Raw genomic sequence first — 25,829 nt, 5'->3', positions numbered from 1 at the left:
TATAATTTTTTTTTTTTTTTTGCTATAAATAAGAAGACCAAGCGGTTTTGCCACGGAGTACATCAGAAAAGTGTTAAACTAGGAAGTTCAAACCTTCTTCCTTACCGATGATACGAAATATGCTCATAACTTGCTTTGAACCCAAGGTCTCTTGGTTCTAAAGTAAGCGCTCTAACCACTGCGCCGCGGTTGCTGTATAATCATCTTTTATAAACTAAAATTATTATTTTTTAGCTTGTAATTAACCATAATTTAAAACATGGCATAGAACAAATGAAGCCAAGTAAATTTTAATTTATTAAAAAATATACTAAATATAAAACAATTAATATAAATATAATATAAAAAAATATAATAAAACATATTAAATTTAAAACAATTTGCGTCAAAATAAAAAATCTAAAAATTCAGTAATAATGAGAATAGGAATTCATTAAATAACGAATTCAGTAATAATGAGAAAGTCATAGAATCTTTACAACTCTTAATGTTTTTGAACGAACATGAACAAAAAAACATTTACGTTAATTGAAAAATTTTGATTGTCAATTTTATAAATGAAAAAAATCGTTAAGACTATTAGGTTAAATATTCAACTGTTTTTTAGCTTGAGGATTTTTTAAAAGCGATAAATAAGATTTAATAAGTGATGAATAGGCTTTGTGCCTAAAAAAAAACTTTTCGAATATTGACTCTGACAAATTTTGTCCAACATGTTTTTTTTTTTTACTGAGTTCATGTTTCTAAGGCCGAGTAGGCCACTTTAGTCGAGGAGGCTACTTCTTATATTGGATACAACTCTCATTCGACTCTTTAACTCCGAAACACTTTTCGGAGTTAAAGAGTTGAAAGATGGTTGTAACCAATAGAAACAGGTTGATATACATAAAACATAATTCTACTTCTTTATAAATTGAAAAAAACTTTATTGCTTTCGAATTTAACTGAATGTTAAATGAAATTTTGAAACTGTTACCGAATTTAACGGAAAGCCGAATTTTTATTTCAACTTTGGCACCGAAGTCGAAGTCAACTTTTCCTTTCAGTAATCTTCGTAATCCGAATTTTAACGAATATTCCCCGGTCCTTAGTTAAATCGCGTTATTCTTTTAATCAATCTTATCGTTTTTCTTGCATACCAGAAATTTAATTAAAATTATTATTAACCGACCGACGGAAATTTACTTGAAAAGCACCTTAAGCGAGCATCTTAAGTAAATTTTTGATTCACTTTCTGGACAATATTGAGTTTAAAATGCAGTTTCAAAACTGCGAGAACACTTTACCTAGATAATTGCCACATGAAATTTTTTTGTCTTTTAAAAGATCCAAAATATTTGATTTGAGACCGCATAAAATTATTTGGATAAACAAGAATTTTACTAAACTTATTTAATTTACCACGACAAATTTTATTTTTATTGACCGAAGTAATAATTTTAAATTACACCAAGATCTAAATTTGAGGTTATACTAAGCGTATTGACAATAGTCAATATGCTCAACAGGTTCCCCTAAAAGCAAAAGTCTATATATCGAAGTTATCAAAGTAATAAATATAAGTCTTTATTAAATGAGTTAATATTAGCACGATCCATCATTTAAAAGTTACAATCTAAATATCTGTTCAAATGTTTATATTTCAAAAATAATTGTAAAAAAAAAAGTCTTGATAGAAATAATGTCAATAAAATACTCTTATATATTTTATAAATGAAATAATCTGACACCCAAAATGGGTAAATATTAAATAAACTAAACATGTTTCGACGCAAACCAGCCAACATACGACAATGCATCGAATCTTCGATATCCTACTAAAAACATCTAACTAAAACTAAAGTTTTATGAAAGGAAATTATATAAAAATAAGAAACCGCAAGAGACAATTAGTTCACGAAGACTTTGGACTATACTTTGAACGGTTGATTCTGTTTGATAAGTATTTACAAGACTTCATTCAGTACGATTATTGAGAAGTTGCTGATACGTGAAGACACTCGAGGATTAGAAAGTTTTTGCCACTGCCTGGATAATGGATTGAAAAGAAATATTAACAGTTCATTAAAAATATACTATATAAATAAGTATAAAATCTTTATATATAGATACATTAAACAAAACAGTTTTAAAATCTAAGTGCAAGGATCAATTTGTAGGAAAAAAAAGCGTTTTCTAAGATGTTAACAATTAAACGTAGAAATAAAAAAATATATATTAGATTTCAAAAACAAACGACTATTAAGTGGTTTTCATCGCAAAATTGATCCTCACTTTTACAAAATATATTTTCTAAATAAATGCATGTCGTAATGCTGGCTGACGGATATTGCTGGGTCGATACTCTCAATGATATTTCACAACTCCAACGGCGAACAATCATTAACGATAAACGTCGCAAAAAATTACTTGCGTCCATGGCACTCATGGTGCAAACGCCAAATTTAATTAAAATTTTAGTGTGCTATAACTTATAAATAATAAAAAATTTATCAAATTTAACAAAAAAAAAATAATCAAAAACCCATGTTTGAATTGAAAAATTAGCAGCAAAAAGCGAGAACGATTAAAAATCAGTAAAGAAAATACTTACCGTCCTATAACTAAAATTTATAAAATTAATAAAATATACCAACTATAGTATATATGTAAAAAAAAAAAAAAAAAAAACTCACTTTTCTTTAATTTTAAGATTATATTGCTTTAATATATTTAATTTCTGGCATTAGATATTAAACTAGTTTAAAAAAAGATTTCAAAAAACAAATTTTTTTTTCCCCTCAAAAATTAGCTAAATAACACTCACCATTTTAGTATGGATTAAAACGATTTCCACCTCGAGATGTTCGCTGTGGACTATAACCATAACCTCCATACCCACCACCATAGTAATCATACGCTCCATAGCCTTGCCCATAGCCATAACCTCCATACCCTTGATTGTAGCCATAAGCACCATAACTTCCCCAATCATCCCAGCCTTGACTATATCCTGATTTACGATATGCTCCTCTTAGTGCACCTTTAAAAAACAAAAACAATATATATATATATATATATATTGTGTAAAAAGTTTTTTCAAAAGTATGTTATGCTGGGTCTCAAATGAAGCAAAACTAGAAAACTTTCAAAAATATGAATAAATTAGGTTAAAACATATTTATGGTATATAAACTTATCCTTATAAGATTATTTTTACTATAATAACAATATTTCTAGGGGTTATATATACCTTCGTTATTCAAGTGATATAAGAAACCATTAAAAAAAACAAATAGTAAAACTTTAATTTAATGCGTTCTTGCGTCTTAATAATAATATAATATTAATAAAACAAGAAAAATAAGGTTTCCAAGGTGACATAATCATCTTCATTTTCATTTAAAGCACCTTAATTTGGAGAACACTGGTAATATTGTATTTTTAAAGACTCTCACTTTTCTCTTAAAATAACAATCCAATGCTAATTATGTTGTTTTTATTCCAGCCAAAGACACCATGGCAATTTTTGGATTATCCTGCCAAGCCCAATTTTTTCTATTATCTCTTATAAGTATGTCAGATGTTGTCAAATGCGTGTTGAAACCTTGAGCTTTGTTTCACCAATATAAAATTTTCCACATGAACACTCCGGTTTTTAGACTCCAGGATAAGAGTTGTTGGCAAGTCAAGGCTTGTTTTTTTTGAGTTATTGATTGCCAAAGGTTTTTTGGTGACTTTAAAACTAAAGTATACCTTGCATTTTCAAATCTGCCATCATCATCATCATCATCATCATCATCATCATCATCATCATCATCATCATCATCATCATCATCATCATCATCATCATCATCATCATTATCATCATCATTATCATCATCACCATAGTCATCATTAACTATTTTATACCAATACCAATTGCACCTAGTATAGAAGTGGTGATCAACATTGCTTATTGAGGGTTCAGTCTAATGATGCATTAAAGAGTTGATAATCAAGAATACAACGTTTAGATATCTATTTTAAAATTGATAGTTGAATAGTGCCCAAAGCAAAATGTTGTGAACATTATGGACAAGTACAAAATTTTTGTGTTTGAATTGATCATTATTAAAACTTATCAACAGCATTTCTCATCCAAAGACCATCTGAATAGTAATGCATTAAAGGTTCTGTAGATAAAACTTTTTTTTCTTTAAAAGTGTTGAGTGAGAAATTTTTTTTTTAAACTGATCAAAATATATTAAGTAAATAAAGTTTTTAATTAAAAAATTAATTAAAAACTTAAAAAAAAATATTCATAGCTAAATAAAAAATAAACAAATACAAAAAGCAATAAAAGAGGCAACTAAAAAGGGAAAAATAAAGGGAGCAACTGCTTGCTTTTATTTAGTTTTCTGATGTCATCAACATCATAAAACTAAATAAGGATTTTTGCAAAAGAAGTCAATGACATCACCTTCCTCTATGACCAAGGTTAAGTTTGGAAAGGTCAGCTTTTATCCCAACATAGCAAAATGCTCAATTTGATTTTGAGGGCTGCTTATTAAAATTACATTACAGAACAGTTTAACTATATTTGAGTAGTTACTGTCTATCAATAACTGTTTACTTTATTTATAGTCTAAATGTTTAAAAGACTTTAAATAGCCAATACTTAACAATAATCAATAATATTATATTATTAATTCTAACATTGCATTTAATTTACAATGTTTATACATACAATGCTAGAATTAATAAGCCACAACTTTCAAGAACTTAAATATTTCTTAAATAAAATAGTTTATGTTTAACTAAAGAAGTGTTCACAACAAATTTTGTACATAAAATGAGTAAAATTTACTTATATAGAGATGTAATCATCGCTCATCAATTATATTTTCTCTAAAATGATATTTTAAAGAAGATCTATTTCCAAAAATGCCTATTACAACAATTTAAAAAACAATCCACTTAAATAAACTGTAATTGTCAATGCAAGTCCTCTCAAACTAGAAGAGTGAAAACAAAGTTTTTGATAATCACATGTGAAGCTGCAAATAGTAGTAATTGGATCAGATCTATTGTAATCAATGCAGAATAAACTACACAAAATTTTTTTTAGCTCCTTCAATACCTAACATTAAATCTCAAAATGGGTTAAAAATTAACGCAGCAAAAGGTTTGCTCTAATTTTTATCATATTTCCTTCACCTTGACATAACAAAAACCAAATTTATTATCAGAACATTTTCCAAACATTTTTTAAAATTAAAAATGCGTAAATATGGCAATAAATGAAATATTTGTAACCTATCTCTGACAACTATTTCATTAACTATGGCATTCTAAGATTCTGTTAAATTATTTGTCGATCTTGAAAAGTTGAAGCATTAAACCATTTCAATAATTCGTACATACAAAATGTGATTATACTGGTAAAACATTTCAACACAGCACAAGAAACCAAAGTCAAGTAAATAATTTCCTTTTCAAATATGGTAAGCATTCCATTGACCCTGTTATAGATTAATTTTATAAGAATATTTGTTGAAATATTGTTACTTATATTAAATTTATTTATATCTCCTAAACCATAACTTTAAAATACAAGAGGTTATAAAGAATAAGAAAACTTTATGCAATTACACAAAACATAATGTATAATTATATACCTGCATCGTTCACTCTTGGTTTAGCTTTGCTAATTCTCATAGAATGACCAGATAATGTAAACTTTGATTCAGCAATAGCAATTCTATCTGCATAATCTTCATTTGAAACAGTAATAAAACCAAAACCGCGATTTTTGTCTGTCAAATTTCCATCCTCATCTTTTGTTTTTAAAAAATTAATTTCTTCAATTTTTCCAAATTTACTTGGATGACGACTTCTTAAGTAAGTTTTCAAATCTTTAGCTTTAAAATCTTCAGGAATATTGGCTACATGAAGTTTTTTTACTTTGAAGTGACCTGTAGAGTCATCTTGACCACGTGGCACTGCTCTCTTTACATCTAACTCTTTTTCAAGAAACTTATGTGGGCGACTTAACAAACATTGCTCTAAATCATCACACTTTGCAAAAGTAACAAATCCAAACAACCTGTCACTTTTTGAATTTTCTTTTCGTATAATAATAAAATCTGTAATTTCGCCAAACTTTGAAAATAACTCCTTGAATTGTTCATCAGTTGTAGCTTTATCAAGTCCACCACAAAACATTTTTCTCATCTCTTCTCTTTCATCAAACTCTGGAGGACATACATAGTCTATTTCTTCATCTTCAGAATCTTGTTCATCGCATTTCTCATCTTTATGCTCATTCTTTGTTGACAATTCCATTTTTTCTATGTTATCCAATTTCTGATTTGATGCTTCCGGTATTTTCTCTTGAACTTCTTTATCTAAACAAATTTAAAATCCAATAAAAACACAATTCAATTAATTACTTATAATTACAAATCTTCATCCATATTGCTACAAAAATTTATATAAAAGTTAATTTCAAACATTATTGTAATATTAAGAGGCTTATTTACACAGTTGAGCTCATGTAAATCAAATCCTGTAGGTAGTTGTCCATAAATTATGTTAGCATTTTTTGACAGTTATGTACTTCAATCCCCACACCCCAAGTAACAAACTATCATACTTTACTGCCCCCTCCCCCTACTTTCTAAAATTATGCAACAAGTTTGCCCCCCTCCCCTAAAAAATTAATTTGCGTATTTTTAAATACATTAATACTTTAAAGTTTCTTAGCTGCTTTTAGTTAACTAATTAATACATTTCAATACATATAAATTTTAATTTTCAAAATTTTATATTAACTTTTGCACATCTATAGTTTTATATAAAATTGTATAAATTAATTAAAACAAAAACTTAACAGACAAATAGCCTCTGAGGATATTGAATTTATAACAAATATATAACTTTAATATTCTTGAAACTAATAAGTTTCCATAGTGTCGGGGATGTTACTAGATACATGAAAACTAAGTTGCAGGTTCAAATGGCGAAGAAAGCTTTTTTTATTCTTGTATTACTTTGTTTTATTTTAAAGTAATGTTTTATATCAATTTTTATTGTTGCTTAACAATAATTATAACTTTTAGTTTTTATATTATAATTATATTACTATTAATTTTAGGTGTTTATGTTTGCCTAGGCACTCATTTATTCAAAAGAAAGGTTTTTTTAATTTGAAAGCTAAAAAGAAAAAGAAATCTGATGCATCACAAAATTAGACACCTCTCCTCCTCCCTCTGTATTAAATCATCACTAGATTACTAACCTTTCCTCTCCGAACTGCCTGAAACTATTTGTAGACAAACCTTAAGTGTCTCAAATTTGATTGAATTTAATTAGTGATATAATAGCATAGAATAAGAGTTCAAATTTTGTTAGCTAAACTTTGAAATATTTTCTCCCATTTAACATATAGATATACTTTACATATATATGAAAAAAGTACTGTTTACTGCTTTTGAAAAAAAGTCAGTAATAAAAGCCTAACTTTTTTTGAATGGTTTCATTAGAAACTTGTGTGAACAAAGATTAATCCATTTAAAATTCTTATTTAGTCTACACTTTTCTAGCTTTTCATCATAGTACATTACTTTTAGAGTAACTTTATTACACTTTGGGGACCCAAGAATCACTTTGAATAATTTTTCTTTTTGAGTTTGAATGTGAGCTCTAAGGAATTTTTTTGAAAGGGTCTAGTAAATCCTGAAGGTACCAATTTATTTAAGTTATCTTTCAAATTGAAAGAGTTCAAGAAAAATTAAAGGTTACATTGCATTTGAAAAAAATCTCAAGGCAAGCCATGGTTTGCACCCACGGTCCCCAGTCCCCTTACTCAATTTATTTGAGCAAATTAGGGTTCCACAAATGTAAAATTTTTTAGACACATAAATTCCTTTAAAAAGATTTTTTTTGGCAGGGTATATTCATAGCAGGAATAAAAGATATTTTTATACTGTATAAATGTTAATTTATAATTCTGAGCAATCTTCTTAAGCTTTTTTGTGTATTATATCTCTTCTTTGTACAAAATAGTAGAGAAAAAACAAGAACAAAAGAAAATTATTCACAATTAAACTTTGAATGAATGAGTTTGATATTTTAATTGCATACATAACTTTTAAATACAGTTTTAAAAAGTTTAAACAATTGTTTACATACATTTTCATCTTTTATGTTTGTTTTCATTTTTACATTATAAAGGTAAAAAAAAATTAAAAAAATAAATAAACTTTTATGAAAAAACATTTTGAGGGTTTTCACGATCCTCTAGCTATTTTTAAAATAGCTGACTTTTTAATTGACGACTATTAATAAAAATATTCTATATTGTATGGAAAGTTTTTGAGTATTTTAGTATTTTAAAACTTTTAGTTTTAAAATACTTAATATTCTAAACCAATTGGGAATTCCATGTTATATGCAGTGCCATCAGACTAGCTAACACCCAGATATATAGATATATAGAGGAGAGTGTACCTTGGAGATGTGTGTACCTTGGAGGCACATCAGTTGTGCTACTGTCTTGAATGATGAATTCAAACTGAAATGTTTGTTGCATGTATTGGCCATAAGAGGCTCATAATAAGTTGTTCTACCACTGCACATGTGTTGTTGCAATACTACAACAAATGTGTTGTTGCAATAAACACAAAAGTTTGTTTTGGGTACCAAAAATAATTGTACAGATATTTAAAAGTTTTTAGTATTTTTCATTTATTTTCAGCGAAACAAAAAAATAAAGAATTAATGAAATGCCAAGAAGTAAGAATGGATTTAAAAGACCTTTGCAAGCCTTCCCAGGTAACACATGCAACTTTTCATCTTGTATGTCCACGCATGAGTATTTCATTTTAGACAACTTGGTCATGGCTGTTTGCAATTTGCAAGCCATTGCGGAAAAAAACAAAAAGTTACTAAAACAAAGAAAGCAAAACTAACAAAATAGAAAATCAAAAATAGGTTTAAAAAAAATCAAAAATAGAAATTAAAATAAATTTAAAGAAGAAGAAAAAAATAGAAATGAAAAATATATTTAAAGAAAGAAGAAAAAAAGTTAATAATTTAAATAACTTGTGTATTGTTTTTATTTTTGTTAGAAATAATTTTTCTTCAATAAAATTTAAATATTGAACAATATTTAATATTTTTAAATAAATTTGACAGTTAAGTTAAACCCAAGCATCAACTTTAATTTTATTAAAATTAAATATATTTGTTTAATCAGAATTAAATTATATATTTTTAAATAAAAAAATTTTTTTTCCAGAATAAAATTATATTTTTATTAATTAGTTTAAATTAAATCATTCATTTTTTATCAGAATTAATTTATATTATTATGATCTTTGCTTTAAGCTTAAAGTATTACCTTTCTTCAAACTAAAAAAATTTATCATTGCAATAAAAAAAACTAAAATAAAAAAAACTAAATAAAAATAAAATATAATAAAAAATAAAAAATAAAATAAACTTTTTTATTAATTTTTTTTTATTATTAAATAGAAATTTAAGTCAATTTTTTTTTATTTCAATCAAAAGTTGTATAAATATTCTTGTGCTTGCAAGATGATAAATAAAAGTTTTTAAATTTCTTTTGTGGTTTTTTTACTTTTTGCTTCGTATAGGGATTGTCCATAAAATACGTACGCTCCTAGGGGAAGAGGGGGTCTGCAGATAGCGTATATGAGATGGGAGGGCAGTGGGTTAATTATATATAAAAGGAGATTCTAAATTAAAAATTACTCATAAATTAGCGCAAAATGCCTGGGACGGAGGGGGGTCAACAAAAAAAAAAAATGCGTATGTACTTTATGGACAATCCCGTACAAAAAAAAAAAAAAATTGCCGCTTACTATAAACAAATGTATTTTGTGTTACTAAATATTTCGATAAATTAATTAGCCTAATAGATAAAGATTTCATAGTTTTTAATTTTCTTTGAGTTTTTTTCATTAGTAAATAATGCTTATATCTAACATAATTGTCATTTAAAATGTGGTTTTTTTATAAAATTATTACTTCTTTTATCTATTTTATTAATTATTCTTTTTTAATTATAGAAAAACTAAACTCTTTAAAAAATGTTGCTTAAAGTTTATAATGTTTTTTCATAGCTCAAATTTTTACTCACGTAAAGCTGAGCAATTACTTATTCCCAAAAAAGGAGGGGCGGGTAGAAAAACAAAACTTGGGATGAAGTAGGATACAAACCACTGACATTTCAGTGTATATTATACAATATTAACCCCTTATCCAAATAAGCTAAATGTGCGTATACTTTAGAGCAAATAAATATAATTAAATAATAAAAGTATATAAAAGTATAAGCATGCATTACATAGATTTTTTCATATAGGGGCAAAATATACTTGTTACATTAAAATTATATAAATATATTTTACAAACAAATAGCAATTTATATTTTCGCTTTTAAAAAACAAAAACAAATAAAATATAGAGAAATCATTTTTTTTAATGTCAACTAAAAAGTGTTTTTTTTTTTTTTTTTTTTTGCTTTGTTTTAATCAATTTTGTAGCTGAAAATAACAACCACTCTATAGAAACAAAAAGAAAAACAGTACACAAAATACTTAAATTATTAATTTTTTAATATTTTTTTCTATTTAAATTTATTTTGATTTCCTATTTTGTTAGTTTTTGATTTCTTTGTTTTTGAAACAGGTTTTTCTGCAACACTTAATATAAAAAAAACTTGCAAACAGCCGTGACCAAGATGTCTAAAATAAATACTCATAGTATTATTTTATACTCATAAATAACGGGTGATGCGGAATTTATCGGACAAAACCTAATTTTATTATTTGAGCATAATAATTAGTTTTTGTGGCTTATCTTTGATTTTATCACAAAAACAGATTATTATTTGAGTATAATAATCAGTTTTTGTGGTAAAATGAGGTTAAATGCAGCTAAACGAGAATCTTTTCGAAAGCGACTAAAAATGTTTTTTGTAAATAAACCTAATATATATAAAAAAAAAATTGTAAATCATTTTGAAAATTTTTTTAAATTCGGTGTAAATCAATCGATAATTGGTCGTCAGTTAAAAAAAATGAATATTAAATATAGAAAACGTGAAAAGACTCCAAAATACACTAAAGAACAAAAATAAAGGCAAAGAAAAAAAGCAGGAAACTAGTTAACCAACTCTATAACAACAAAAAGACATGCCCAGAAAGTGTTCGTTTTATAGGAAAAGAGAAATTTCCAAAAAAATTATTAATGTGGATAGCCATATCTGACCGTGGTATGTCCGAGCCATTGTTTCGCACTTCCAAGGCTGTAGCGATCAATTCATTAATCTATATTAATGAATGTTTAGAAAAACGACTTCTTCCATTTATTCACAAGTATCATGGAGACTTTAACTATGTATTTTGGCCAGATTTAGCAAGTTCTCATTATTCTAAAGATTCTCTAAATTGGATGGACCAACGTCTATTACGTTGATAAAGAATCCAATCCCCCAAATGTGTCTCAAGCACGACCAATTGAAAATTTTTGGTACATTTGGCACAGAAGGTTTACGAGGGAGATTGGCAAGCTTCAACAGAGCAAGTTTTGATTGATCGCATTAAACTAAAACTACAAGAAATTGATTTAAACTTTTTACAGTCGCATATGAAAGGCGTCAGAGCAAAATTGAGATCAATTGCAGATGGTGGTGTTTTTTTCATACAAAAAATAATATATTTTTATTAAAAGATAAATGCTTTATTTTAAAAAAATATAATAGTAGTTTGTTTTTTTATTTATAAATAAGTTATTGACGTTTTTATTTTGTCTGATAACTTCCACATCACCCGTTACTAAGAAGACATAGAAAGACCTGTAAAACTTATAGTAAACAATGAGGTGTCTATCTACAGAGCTTCTATGGACTTGGACATTCCTGAAACAATCTTAAGAAGACACAGAAATCAATTCATTGAATCAGGTTTAAAAAAAAAAGCAATGTTGGCTTGTAGAAAAAGATAAATTTCTAGTAGATTACATTCTAAAAACTGCTGATCTTTAGTAAGGATTGATTTTAAGAGATGTTCGGAATTGGTTTACCAATTTGGGAAAACAAACCAAAAAAAGTATGATGCATCTTGAGATAGAAACTAAATGGCTGGAAAAGATAGGCTGAAAATCTTTTGAAAAAAATATTCTAAAGTATTATCGCTTAGAAAGTCCGAGGCAACAAGTTTGGTGCTCTCAACTGCTTTTAATAGAGAAAATGTAGCACTTACTTTTCAGTACTATAAAGTAGCTATTGAACAAAATCAAGGTATTACAGCATTTAACATATGGAATATTGATGAAACCAGTGTTAGCTCTATTCATAATCCTCCCAGAATCTTAGTAAAAAAAGATCAAAAGCAGATTGGTGAAATGACTAGCAGGCTTGGCCAGAAAGGCATGTGATTTCATGCCATAATATGACCACACAAATACTATTTGATTTCGAAAACTTGACCACGGCTGTACACAGATGTCTTGAAAATTTGTATACTTTTAAAAAATGCGCTAAAAAAATTATCTTAACTTAACTATAGAGAAATTGAACAAAAACTTGAACCAAATTTTAGTTTTTAGTTAGATTATTTTTCAAAAAAAAAAAAAAATTAATCTTACTATAAATACACTATAATGATAAAATTATTTAAATTACGTTGGGAATAAATAACATTGAATCGTTTATCTCTACTAATGTTTTAGTAATATAATGTTATGTGAAACCCTTTTAAATGAAGTAACAACTTATATCTAAGTGATATTGATAAAGAGTGCATTAATTTTAATGATTCTTGAATAAAGTTTATTAAAGAGACAATCATTTTTTAAAGTCGTATCTTATAAATATTAAATTATTATTTATTTTTTCTTAAATAACATTTATTATAAAAAAATGTTATATAATTTTCATTGATACTTTAATTAAATTCATTAGTTACTTTATTTTAAAGCGCTTTTCTAAAATTAAAAACCATTTTTTTGAGCGCCTTTTTAAAATGTTAAAAAACCATGGTCAAATCATCAAAACAATATATTATATTTTTTCATGTCCTTCTGGCCAAGCCTGGACTAGTGGTGAATGAGGATGTAGTATATGTCCAGATTTTTTAGTTGTTTTGAGAACATTCAAGTTTATGTATGTCCGTTAAACAAAAATTTTTTGTTTTACAGACATACATGGAAACATACATAAACTTGAATGTTCTCAAAACATCTTGGTGCATAAAAATAAAGAGAATATGCGCGAACACTAAAAACCCACCCTATCTATGAACAAACTAATTCTATTGGTTCAAAAAATAGGCTAATTCTATTGGTTCAAAAAATTATCGAAATAAAATTCTAGAGTATTCTGTTGAAATTTTTTTTAAATTGCATTATTTGAGATTTGTTACGTTTTAAGATTTCTTGCATAAATTGATTTAAGAATATATTATCAAATGAGCTATTACTTTAACACTATGGTTCTCTTTTTTCTATGATTCTCGGAGCAACATTTGCAAAACCATAAATCTTTTAAACTATTATTTGTTTACAAAAATAAATGTTTTAAACATATATTTTTTAAATTGTCAAAATATTGTAAGTTTTATATTACAGATTTTATTAGCATATTCTTATTTCTTATTTAAAAATGTATGTATTTTTTATGTAAATGTAATTTTGTGTATCTTTTTTTTATTCTAATGTAACCTTTTAAATCAATTTAAAATAAAAATATTTTTTTCAGATATAATCGCTTAAGACGAAAAAAAAAAACAAGTCAATATTTTTAAGTTTTCTAAAAATAATTTTTTTTAACATTTTTTTTACATAATTTGATTAGTATTTTTGAAGTTTTTATATAACTTCGCTTCTTTTGAGTACCAGGTTGATATACTTTAGAAAAACTTTTTTTTTTCAAAATATTAGGGACCTGTCAAATTCTTAAGAGTCTTGAGGCACCTCTAAAAATATTTTTTATTCAAAAAAAATTTTAAACCTAATGTTTTTGTATTATATAGAACACATTTAGTTAAGTGCAGCAGACTATTTTTTAAAAAGTTGTTTTTTGAACCACCCTAATATATATATATTCTTTTTTTGACACCGGTGATTAGCTAATATTTTGTTTTTTCGTTGCCATCAAGTATGTCTTAGCGTCGTTAAGATCCCACTACACAGTATTTTGTCATTTTTAGCGGGTTTTGTTTTTGAATTTGTATTCAATGGCTGATGATTGCCGTATAGGCATGAAACTTTAAGTACCATAAAAAAAGTTGTTTTTTCTTTGTTAATATATATATATATATATATATATATATATATATATATATATATATATATATATATATATATATATATATATATATATATATATATATATAAGTGGTGTACACTGGATTTTTAGATGTTTGAGTTTTGACACTTACAGACATAGTGCAAACTCCAAACTTTTGTATATTTATGCTTATATCAAAAAAGAATGTTTTGCAAAGAATTGGGGAGCTTAAGAACAAATAAACCCCAATTTTTTGGCCCACCCAGCCCTTAATGTGGGAGCAACGAGTTTATAAAATATTATAAACTCGTTGCTCCCACATTAAGGGAGCAACGAGTGAATTTAGATAAAATACTTTTATCTAAATTCATATTTATCAATAAATTTCAAGTTTCATGCAATAATATCTTAGTGTTCAGTTTTTATTACCCTGCAATGTTTACAGCCCCCTCAAATTGAGGGGGGTTAAAACTTTATATGGTCATAGTTTTTGAAGAATAAAAGACTATTGCATGAAATTTGTTGATGAATATAAATTTAGATAAAATTAGTAAAGAAAATATTTTATAAACGCGTTGCTCCCACGTTAAGGGCCGAGTGGGCCCAAAAATTAGGGTTTTTTTTGTTCCCAAGCTCCAATCACCCCAATTCTATGCAAAACATTCTTTTTTGATATAAGCATAAACATACAAAGGTTTTGAGTTTGCACAATACCTGTAAGCGTCAAAATTCAAACATCTAAAAATCCAGTGTACACCGCTGTGTGTGTGTGTGTGTGTGTGTGTGTGTGTGTGTGTGTGTGTGTGTGTGTGTGTGTGTGTGTGTGTATATAAATGTAATATAAATGTAGATGTAATATCTGACAAAGTGTCAGCTCAGTCAGAAGTAGACTTTGAAATTGTGAAATATTCAGACTTTAATCTTGGCACAAATTCAAGGCAAACAAGCTGTAAAAATCTTTGTAGCAGAATTACTAGAAGCTGCTGACACATTTTTCAAAATTCAGTATTTGAAAAAGGACACAAACTTACAAATATTTACAAGAAAGACAAAACTGTGTATGAGTATTCTTTTCAGTCTTTCAGATGCCACATCTCTAGAAAAAACTATTATTTGGCATTATCTTTGATTACCTGAATATAGAGTAGACAAATGCTAAATCGAAGTGAAAGACTTAATATTATTAAACTTTAATGTAGATATTTATTATTACTTGTTTCTTAATCAATTTTATTTCTTACATAAATTTTGTAATATTTCTAAGTTTAAATTTATAATCATATATAGCAGTCTTCTCCGTTTGAAATTTAACACCAGCGCACAAAAAAGCGCCGGCAGAACCGCCATTTTTTAATTAGCCTGCACATTTTAAAAAATTCATTTTTTCTGATATTTAAATAAAAATCAAAATAGTAAAAAAAAATGCTTTGAATAAATAGATAAAATAATTTAAAAAAAAAAAAAAACGGGTAAAAAAAAGCGATTTTTCATAAAAGTTGCGCAAATGAACAAAAAAGTTTTGTTGCAATTTAAAACAAAATGCTTTTAGTTTTTTGGCAAGCAGTTTATTTTTATGTTTGTCAAAGTTTTTCGCAGGTGTGTGAACGAGCGCAAAAAGACAGCAAAAGAGCGAGCGCAAAAAGTGCGAAAGCGCTGGCTAAACGGAGAAGACTGATATAGCTATATAAATTAATATATAGTTTATATAAATTTAACTAGTTAGATTAATATTAGTTCAAATGGAGCTGATGTGAAGTCCGATTTCCCAATAAGTAAACATATCAAATTTCTATTATGTTGAGTACTTAACCTGTTAAAACAATAATACCTTTAAGGTACAACATGTTATTTTTATAAAACTTGTTTAAACACTAAATAATATAAATAGAATCTTAGCTTTTTTTAAAACTCAAGGTGCGAATTAAGTGATTAGAAATTGTGATATCTAGAAATATTTCTGATTTTCAAACTATTAGTTTATTAAAAACTATGAAACACTGAATTATTAAAAGGATCAATTTATAATATTGCAAAAATTTATTTAAAACAAAATGATCAATTTATGCAAAAAGGATAACAGTCAAAACTTACATACTTTAATTTATTGTTTATTTCAAGGGATCTTAAAGTGCAGACACAAGTTGTGTTGATATCTTAAATAAACCTTATTAAATAAGTTTAAAATTCATTAAACCAAAACAATTTATTTATCAAGATATCAAAAAAATTCCATTTCTAAGCCTAATTTCAGAATTCTGTATAGTTTATGTTTCTATAAAATATCTGGTTTGTTTAATGAATGGTGTGTTCGCCATAGAGGTTTTTTTAAACGATATAATTTACACACGAGCTTGGGTTTTCCCTTTTTAAATTTGCGTTCACAATAAAACGTTTTTGCTGCATTTCAGTTTATGGAATGGAATTGTTTCAGTTCTTAGATATCACTTTGACAAAATGAAAAATGTAACTAAACTTGGATCTGACTCTTCTTAAATAGCTTTTAAATTAAAAAAAAATAAAAAACACAACATTTTGTTTTCACAGACAAATTTATTTTTATATTTATTTTATCAAAGGTATTTTTTGAGCTTTTATATTTTATTAGAGCGGCTTGTTTTTAACAAGCCGTAGCTGTATTCACTTCGCTTCATAAAACAAACTGAGCATTCTTAAAACTTTTTATAGTTAAAAATTTTTTTTTTATTAACAATAGCAAGTTAAGATCTAAATTATTTTTTCTTTTTTTTATACCTAAGTTTTATATATAACATTAATGAAAAAAGGAAAAAACACAAACATTAACATGTGGCGTAATCACCGTTGTCTTCATTCAAACCGCCTTCATTTGGAGAACACTGGTGAAACTGTATTTCTAAGGACTCTCTCACTTTTCTCTTAAAATAGTCTTCTTCTACTTTAACAGATAGGAAGACTTTTTTAAGAGAAAAGTGAGAGAGTCCTTAGAAATATAGTTTCACCAGTGTTCTCCAAATGAAGGCGGTTTGAATGAAGACAACGGTGATTACGTCACATCGTCATTTTTGAAACCTTATTTTTCTTTTTTAAGACGCAAGAACACATTACATTGAAGTTTTATCATTTGTTTGTTTTTTAAACGGTTTTTTATATTACTTGAATAACGAGGGTATATATAACCCCTAGAAATATCGTAATTTATTATAAGAAATTTATAAGGATAAGTTTACATACTATACCAGATGTTTGAACTTTAAATTTTATAAAAGCTTATCTAAGATGTTAACTTTTAAAAACATTAAAATATAATTTAGCTTTAAAAACAATACTTATTTTTACATATGTCAATAAAATATAAGTATTGTTGCTAAGTATAATAAAACATTTTTAATCAAACCTCAATCAATAATCAGACCTTTTTTTTGAACAAGTGTTGTTAAAATGAACAAGAAATATTGTTAATAATATATAATAATTAATATATCATTATTTTTTAATAACATGCTATTTACACTCTTCATCATTTTTTTAAACATAAATATTAAACTAATTTAGGGCACTTAACTGCAGGATTACCTATTTTTTTTAATCTGGAGTAGTTTTTCTGGACCCTGTCAATCAATAAAAATTGCAAAACAATATTCAAACATTAAGAAATCTTTCACCTATTACCAAATGTCTTAACTTTTTTAAATATGAAAATTACTTTATAATTGAAACTACATCTACAAATTTTAATCACAAACCTAATGACACTTCCATAGGTTCTTCTTGGTTTTCACTTGTAAGAGGATCGCTACTTTGAGAAAAATTATTGGAGGCTACTTGGTCAACTAAAGTACTATCTTTTACTGAATTATCTTCACAATTTTCGTTTGAATCAACTGTGTTTTCTAGAATTTCCTCTTCGACGCTTTTACTTTCGTCTTCAAAACTTTTGGTCTCTTCTTCGACAGTTTTGCTCACTTCTTCTACATCTTTGCTTACTTCTTCTGAATTTTCGTTGCCCACTTCATTAAATGCTTCAGTTGTATTTTTATCTGCTTTTGAGTTGTTTTCTGCTAAATTAGCTAAATTCACATTATCAGTTATAATTTCATCATTAGTTATATCTTTATCTGTATTAGTTAAATTTTCAGATGTATCTTTATTTTCATGAGTTAAATGGTCTTTAGATTTGTTTTCAATGTCTTCTTCAATATTTAAATTTTCTTCTGAAAAGTTATCTTCACAATTTTTTTCATTGGTAATATGTTCATCTTCGTTATTCTCAACATCTTCTTTTATTGCTTCCTGTTCTTGTGGAATATGATTTTCTTTTTCAATATTTTCCATGAGCCTTTGAATTAATTCATCTTTTTTCCCTTTAGTATCAAGTCCTCTTTTAGTTAGTTCAGCTTTTAGCTCAGCAACTTTTAACTTTTGAATAGCCGCATGGTTTAATTCACTCATTTTTTATCTAAAATTTAATTAAAAACTAAAAACATATATTTAGAAAACGTATTTCAAATATACATAAACACTTTGCAGAAGCATGTTATACCTTTATCGACAAATGTGGGCATATATATTTATATATATATTTAATTATGGCAAGTGAAACTGGCAAGTGTTTTGTAAGTGTCATTTAAATTATAGCAAACTTTGAAAAAAAAAGAGTAGCACAAAATTGGTTTCTTTTTACTTGTTTCTCCATTAATTTTATATTAACAAAAATTACTATTTTAAAAATAAAGTTACACAGATTCAGGAGTTAATACATCAATTCATTATAATACTTATGTAATTTTATAAACCGAAAAGCTCGAATTGTAAATTGAAAAATTTAATATCCATTAAATAAAATTCAATCTTCATAAAACTCCACTTAAAAGTAAAAACATAATTTCTTTTTAAATTGGGTAAAACTCATGCTTGTTTTATGTATTGCATTATAAATATTTTAAACAAATAATAAATTTTAAACTAATTTTAGATGAACTGCAATAATCTAACTTTCACTCACATTACTAAAGATGATAACGTCGAAGCTTGAACGGATTAACACGCATGCAGTTCGAAGAAATTATTCGTACTCCAAAGGAGAGATTATTTGAAGCACATTTGGCAGTTAATGATTACTACCTGTAAAGCGAAACTTAATGCATTTAAAAGACTAAAGTAAAATATTTATTTTAATGTGAGTTTGATAAACTTTATTAACATCTTAACGCATTATAAACTTAAATGAGCTAAGATTTGTACAGGGAGTCAAAATTTACAATATTCAAACGCGATTAAGGTGGCCTAGATTTACAAAATCAAGAGTGCATTTATTTTTGTGATTCATTGACACTATATACGCAATTATTTGGCTTTAAGATGTTAGTGTACACTAGCAATTTAAAGAAAATATTTTTTCGAAAAAATGTGTTAGCAGTTTATTAGTTACTAAGACTTTGTTACAAAACCTACTGTTGAAGACTTTTTTTTATTTATTTTTTAGGAAGCAGTCGATACTTTTTAAAGATTCGCCCCCCCCCCCCTCATTTTATTCGTAGAATTGCCTCTGTACTTGATATGAATTTTTATATTTAGAGTGAAAAATATTTATTTGAATTATTACATAATACTCGTATAGTTTGATTTTTTTTAACGATTTTTCTTAAAAAATATCAAATGATAATGTACTGGAATTCAAGAAAAGGGTTAAAAGGCCTATTTTATGCCTTTTTTTAGTCAGTTAAACCTAATTTTAGTTAGTTATCTATTTAAAATCTATTTGTATAAACTTTACACACGTATATTGTACACTAGAATTTGTAAACTTAAATTAGTTTCTCTCTATTATTATTACTCTCCCACTATTATTTTAACATTATTTTGCAATTAGTGACATAATTGTAAAAAACTAAATACTTTGCAATTTTATAAGGAAATTACTCTGAGCTAAATTTGTAAAGTAAAATTAACAGTATAATAAAGTTTTCTTTTAAAATATATTTTGTTTTTGTTACTTTATTAAAGAATAAGAAGAATATTAAATGCCTAAAAAGCTCTACTAAAGAAGCTCTACTAAGAAGCTCTACTAAAGAAGCTTTACTAAAAGCTCTACTAAAGAGCGTTGTTAAGAAGTCATTTTTACATCTAATCTAAAGTGGAGGACACATATTAAAACAGTTGTCTCTAAATCCTTATAAATTCTTGGCATTCTAAAAAAGATATTCACTTTCATTGATGAAAATATGGATTTCAAGTCATATGAAGTTTATAAGATCACACTTTGAATATGTAATATCTATTTAGGCTCTTTATTTAAAAACTAATTAGCCTTGGTTGATTTGTTCAACACAAATGAACAAAATGGGCTTCCAGCTTGAGACATCTTCAATTCTGCAAAAGGCTAAAAACATTAAATCTGCCATCACTTGAATTTCGGCGCCTTCGATACGATCTAATCCAAGTCTTTAAACTAATACATCGTTTTTAGCAAGTTTCTCTATTTCACTGTACCTTTTTTTTAAAGTAGACGAGACTCATGGTTTTGAAGAAAAAATTGGAGCAAATATTTATAAAACTGGTTGTTTATAGTGGACTGTTTTCCCTGCTCGCTGTATGTAAGGTAACACGGGGTTACTTTGACATGTGGGTAACATTGACATGTATTAGATTAAATATTTTTACCAATCACCCGTTGATTATTGTTTAAATTAACTTAACAGATGTTGTAGTCAGATATTAAATGAACAAATATAACAAATATATTTATCCACATAATAGTAAGTGTAAATAATAACACAATACAGAGGGCATAAGTTAAACTAATTTCTAGTTTTTTGTTACTGAAAAACTTTAGTCAAAAGATAAGTAAAACCTTACATAATATCATTTTTACATTTGTTTTTACGATGTTAAATTTAAATATTTTTTGTGACATTTTCTTTTAAACGCATATTTCAGTTTTGGGGTAACATTGACAGAAATGATTAAATTACCCGAAGTCAACTCTTTGGTATGTCAAATGGCGGATGCGTTTTATTAACGGTAAAAGATAAAAAATAAAGAAAACTCAAATTAAAAATAAAAAGTAAATAATATTTTCTTAAAATCATATAACTGATTTATAAGAAAATGTTCTAGGAGAAAAAAAGCACTGAATATACCATTATTATCATTGTTATTATTGTTATTATCTTTATTTTTATTAATATCATTATTTTTTAACAATACCATTATTTTTTATTGTTATTAATGTCATTTTTATTATTATAGTTATTTTTTAATGTTATTATTATTATTAACGTTATGATTTTTAGAGTTGTTATGTTAACATCATTATTATTAGGCGTTTATGCATCATTAGTAATTATACTATTTATAAACGTCTTTAAATTGTAAGATCATGTAATTCAGAACATATTGATTGATTGATTACCCCATGGGCCAAGAATCAAACAAAGTTGGCGGAGTGTCTCACATCTGATGAATCTTTCACAATTACATGAAATGGAACCAAACAAAGCAAACCCTAAATGAAAAGAGTAATTCTAAAAAAATATATATATATATCAATACATCAAATGTCATCAGATCTAAAAGCCAACTCTTGCAAAAAGTTAAAACCTACACCTAACAATGTTGCATAATATTGGTAAGAACAAATCATCAAAACCTGGAAATGTAAAAAACTATCTTGTTTTAAATTAAACCAAACAACAAAAGGTTTGTAACGAAGAAATCCAACAAAAATTACAGCGCTGCGGGATTTCGTCGTAATCAGATATTGAGTCATTAATGTGATGTAGAACTTAATGGCTTGACAATTCTTAGAGAGAAAAAATTTTAACCATATATTAAATTTTTATATTTTTAAGTAGACACTGAACTGAAGCTAATTGATATCTTTTGAAAAATAATATAACATTACATTTTCATTGCAGTTTTACAACTTCTTAATGCTGTTTAGTTTTAAAACGAAAATGTGGGTTGGTGCTGATAGATATTAATAATGTTTTCTCTATTTTGTTTGTCAATATTCCAATAATAATTTTACCGCCCATGATGTAATTTTAACATTTACACCATAAAACATGCTCTAATTATCTATCAATAATATTAGATATCTAATTAATATTTTTTTTCAGTTTATGGCATCATTATTATTGGTAAACACATAGAAATATTGCATACCAAATTTAGTTTGCCATAGCTGAAAATTTTATAAAGATGTGTCAATGTTACCCCACATTACCTTATACATTATATGTTTATTTACAAATACAATAAAATAATAAAAAAAAGTACAAGGCACAAATTATATCTAAGATGAAGTAAAAAAACCTATTTTATGATGTTTAGGTTGTAACGGTAACAGTAGACGCATTGATACTTAAGATAAATAAAGGCATAATTCTTTCATAATGATGCATTTTAGTATCGTTGTGAATAATGATATAAAGAAAAAAATCATATAACAACAACTAAATGAAACGTTTTATGGGTAAAATGATTAGGAGACATACTACACAACCCATAAGTTTGAGATGGCTGCAAGTTTAGGTTTTTAATTTTTTTAAAAAAAGATCACAGGATCTTGTAATGAAGCCCTTTACAATCTATATCACAAAAAATATACAATATTCTTTATAATCCATATATAGATTTTGACAAATATTGTACTTTTTGTTGTGATAAGTAAAATAAAGTGTAATACAACGCAATTAAAATACTGAAAATAGATAAATATATTTTGTGTTGAAAAGAAAACTTCCGTTAAATTCCGTTAAATTTTCGTATAAATCCCGCTAAAATTTCTTCTTCCGTTATTTTCTACTTCCTTTATTTTCTACTTAAATTACTACGTAAATTTTCTACTTCCGTTAAATTCCGTTTAATTTTCCGTTAAAAAGAAGAATGTTTGAGGAATGGTCCTTGGGGAATAACATATTTTATATTTGGTAATATATGCGACGAAGATTAATATTTTTAAGCTAAGTTATAAGGAGATTGTTAACGGTTACTAAGACAACTTTTAAACCAATTTAGGATTTTATCTCTTATACCATAACTTTCCAGCTTTTTAGTAAAGTATGGTGATTATCAAAAGCTTATGACAAATCAATGAATATACCCAGTGGGCACAGGACCTAAATAAGACGTCTTTTGAACGTTTAAAAGACGTCCAAAACGTCCAATAGACGTTTAAAAGACGTCTTTTTTACGTCCTCTGCCCACCGGGTAGTGTACGTTGAGAATTCTTAAAGGAATCGGCGATACTGCGCGTTACTTAGAAAATAACGAGTTCAGTAAAAAATTTTCTCTGAAAACCAATTTGATTTTTACAAATAAGTGCGCATTCTGCTATACGTTACTATTTCTAATATCTTTTGAAAAGCTGGTAGAGCTGAGATAATTTGTTAAGTTTGTATGATCACCTGTTTTAAGCATTAGAGTTATTTTTGCTATTTTTAAACTATCTGGGAAAGATCAAATCTGGGAAAAGTTAGAATTTCACTTTTTATGCGTGATACTTTCAATTTTATCATGAATATTAAATCCAAAACATCTTCGTCCTCTTAAAGTAATAACCTCATTGACATTCATGCTAAACTTTGCTTTATTTGCTGCTTTTAATTTTATGGTGTCAATTTTTTTGTTTCGTTGCTGTTCATCAAGGTCTTTGTGCAGAAGTTTTATTACATCGCTTTTGTTAGCGGGGTATTTAAGTCCATCTTGAACTATTTACTAGCGAATGTATTTATTTCTGGTTATGGCTCGAATCAAAATGTCATCCGTTGCCAAATCAGAGACAAAGTTTTAAATATTCTTTTGCACAAAGAAATTATTTAGTAAGATCTGCTTATTTAGTATGATTTGTAAACATGGTGTTCTGATGAATCATCTCAAGCTTTAAATTAAAAATCCTTAAAAACATCTCAATTTTTAAATTCCTAATTATAAACTCATATCTTTTGAACGAAAGACAAACAAAAGGGGAGGAGAGGTGGCTCCATATATCCAAAATGATCAAGCAATTAAAATAAGACGAAGTCTTCACGATTGATATAACAAATAAAAAATTAAAAATTATTATCGACCTGATATAGACCTACCAAGGGTGAAATAAGCACATATTCAAGTTATTTAAAAGAAATTTTCCTAAAAATAAATATTGAGAGAAAAAGTTTCTCCGTATTGGGGACCTAAACATAAACTTAATTACGATGAACACGCGATTACTAAATTATTTTTTGACAACATGTTCCAGATATGAATTCTTCCAATCATCAACAAACCCAACCAAGTAAATTCTAACTCCGTTTCTGCTATTGACAATATATTGATAAACTTTTTACTAGAAACCTCCTCAAAAGCAGGAATCATTAAAAAGGATATATCAGATCATTTTTCTATACATTTTTCATCATTTCAAGATACAAGAACAACTATCAATTCTAAAACTAAAATTTATAAAAGAAAAATTAATCAATTCTCTATTCAAAATCTGAAAGTCTCACTGTCGGCAATAGATTGGGGTAAAGTATACCAAGAATGCAAACTTGGAAACACAAACTCCGCATATAATGCTTTTATTGATATTTTTCTAAAACGCTAGAATAAAACATTTCCCTATCAAAAAAAAAGAAATAAAACTTAAATATTTCAACTGCCCTTGGATCACTAATGGAATGAAGAAGTTATCCTAAAGTTTAGGATAATTTCTTCATTCCATTAGTGTTCATTTCATTGCATTGTTTAGGCTAAACAATGCAAAAACTTTACATCAAGTATTTAAAAAATAGAAACGAAACAAACTTATCAAGATACAAGTTGTACAAAAATTTATTTGAAAAAATTAGAAAGAATTCAAAAAAATCTATTACTCAAATCAATTTCAAAAAAATAATGACAATGTTAAAAAAACTTGGAGCATATTGAAGAAAATAATTTGGAAAAACTATTCAAAACCGAATATTCTGCCATATAAAATTATTGTTAACGAAACAGAATATAACGATAAAATTTCGCTGAAAAGAAATCTTTTAGAAAAGAGTTTTCTCTATAGAGGAAAAGAAAACTCTTTTCGCCTCCACTATAGAGGCAGAACTAAAGTTTGTTTTTATCATGCAGCCAAATGCCCAGTTATGATTCAATTATAATTAAACCTTGGATGTAACAACCAATTTTTCTTTAAGTATTTTGTAGAAAGTTGGTATTCTGAGTAACAAAGCTAATTATCTAAAACTTGTTGTCACTGTGAATCTTCAATGTAGAAGCATCTTGTAATATCATTTACATTAACAATTTTACTGTGTTACTTTTTGTACACTATTTGATTACAATTGCAGTTTATTACATTTATTTATTACATTGATTACAATTTTATCTAGGATTGAAATTTTTATAGTTGCCAAGACTAAAGTTTTAGGTGCATGTTCTGTGAGATTTGAAATTCTCAGTATTGATCTCTTTCCGCTATCTTCCAGCTTTTCCAAGGTCCTCCTATATCTGGCTGTATGTGTGATAACAATCTTTCCGCTTTGATCTCCTTATCAAATTATTTCACTTTACGTTATCTTATCTTAGAAGTCTATGA

The 25,829-nt window shown here is 26.7% G+C and overlaps 1 protein-coding gene across 1 annotated transcript; it reads right to left on the bottom strand.

Moving 5' to 3' along the window:
- Window positions 1–1,565: 1,565 nt before the first annotated feature.
- LOC100210423 (uncharacterized) lies at window positions 1,566–19,494 on the bottom strand. Its single transcript, XM_065793809.1, has 5 exons — window positions 19,260–19,494; window positions 18,001–18,713; window positions 5,640–6,368; window positions 2,807–3,022; window positions 1,566–2,028 (listed from the first exon to the last, which is right to left on the bottom strand). The coding sequence occupies exons 2-4, from the start codon at window positions 18,704–18,706 to the stop codon at window positions 2,811–2,813; spliced, it is 1,647 nt and encodes a 548-aa protein (XP_065649881.1). The 5' UTR covers window positions 18,707–18,713; window positions 19,260–19,494; the 3' UTR covers window positions 1,566–2,028; window positions 2,807–2,810.
- Window positions 19,495–25,829: the final 6,335 nt, after the last annotated feature.

This window comes from Hydra vulgaris, chromosome 03 (assembly GCF_038396675.1).
Source record: "Hydra vulgaris chromosome 03, alternate assembly HydraT2T_AEP".
NCBI classification, from domain to species: Eukaryota; Metazoa; Cnidaria; class Hydrozoa; order Anthoathecata; family Hydridae; genus Hydra; species Hydra vulgaris.
Note: the sequence above shows the minus strand (reverse complement) of the source record. Positions and strands in the feature narration are given on the sequence as shown.

Excerpts from the sequence above, each read along its gene's own strand:
- LOC100210423 (XM_065793809.1), bottom strand. The coding sequence starts at position 18,706 with ATGAGTGAATTAAACCATGCGGCTATTCAAAAGTTAAAAGTTGCTGAG. Across the intron at positions 6,369-18,000 it reads ACCTATGGAAGTGTCATTAG|ATAAAGAAGTTCAAGAGAAA; the intron begins GTTTGTGATTAA and ends AAATTTGTTTAG. Across the intron at positions 3,023-5,639 it reads ACCAAGAGTGAACGATGCAG|GTGCACTAAGAGGAGCATAT; the intron begins GTATATAATTAT and ends TGTTTTTTAAAG.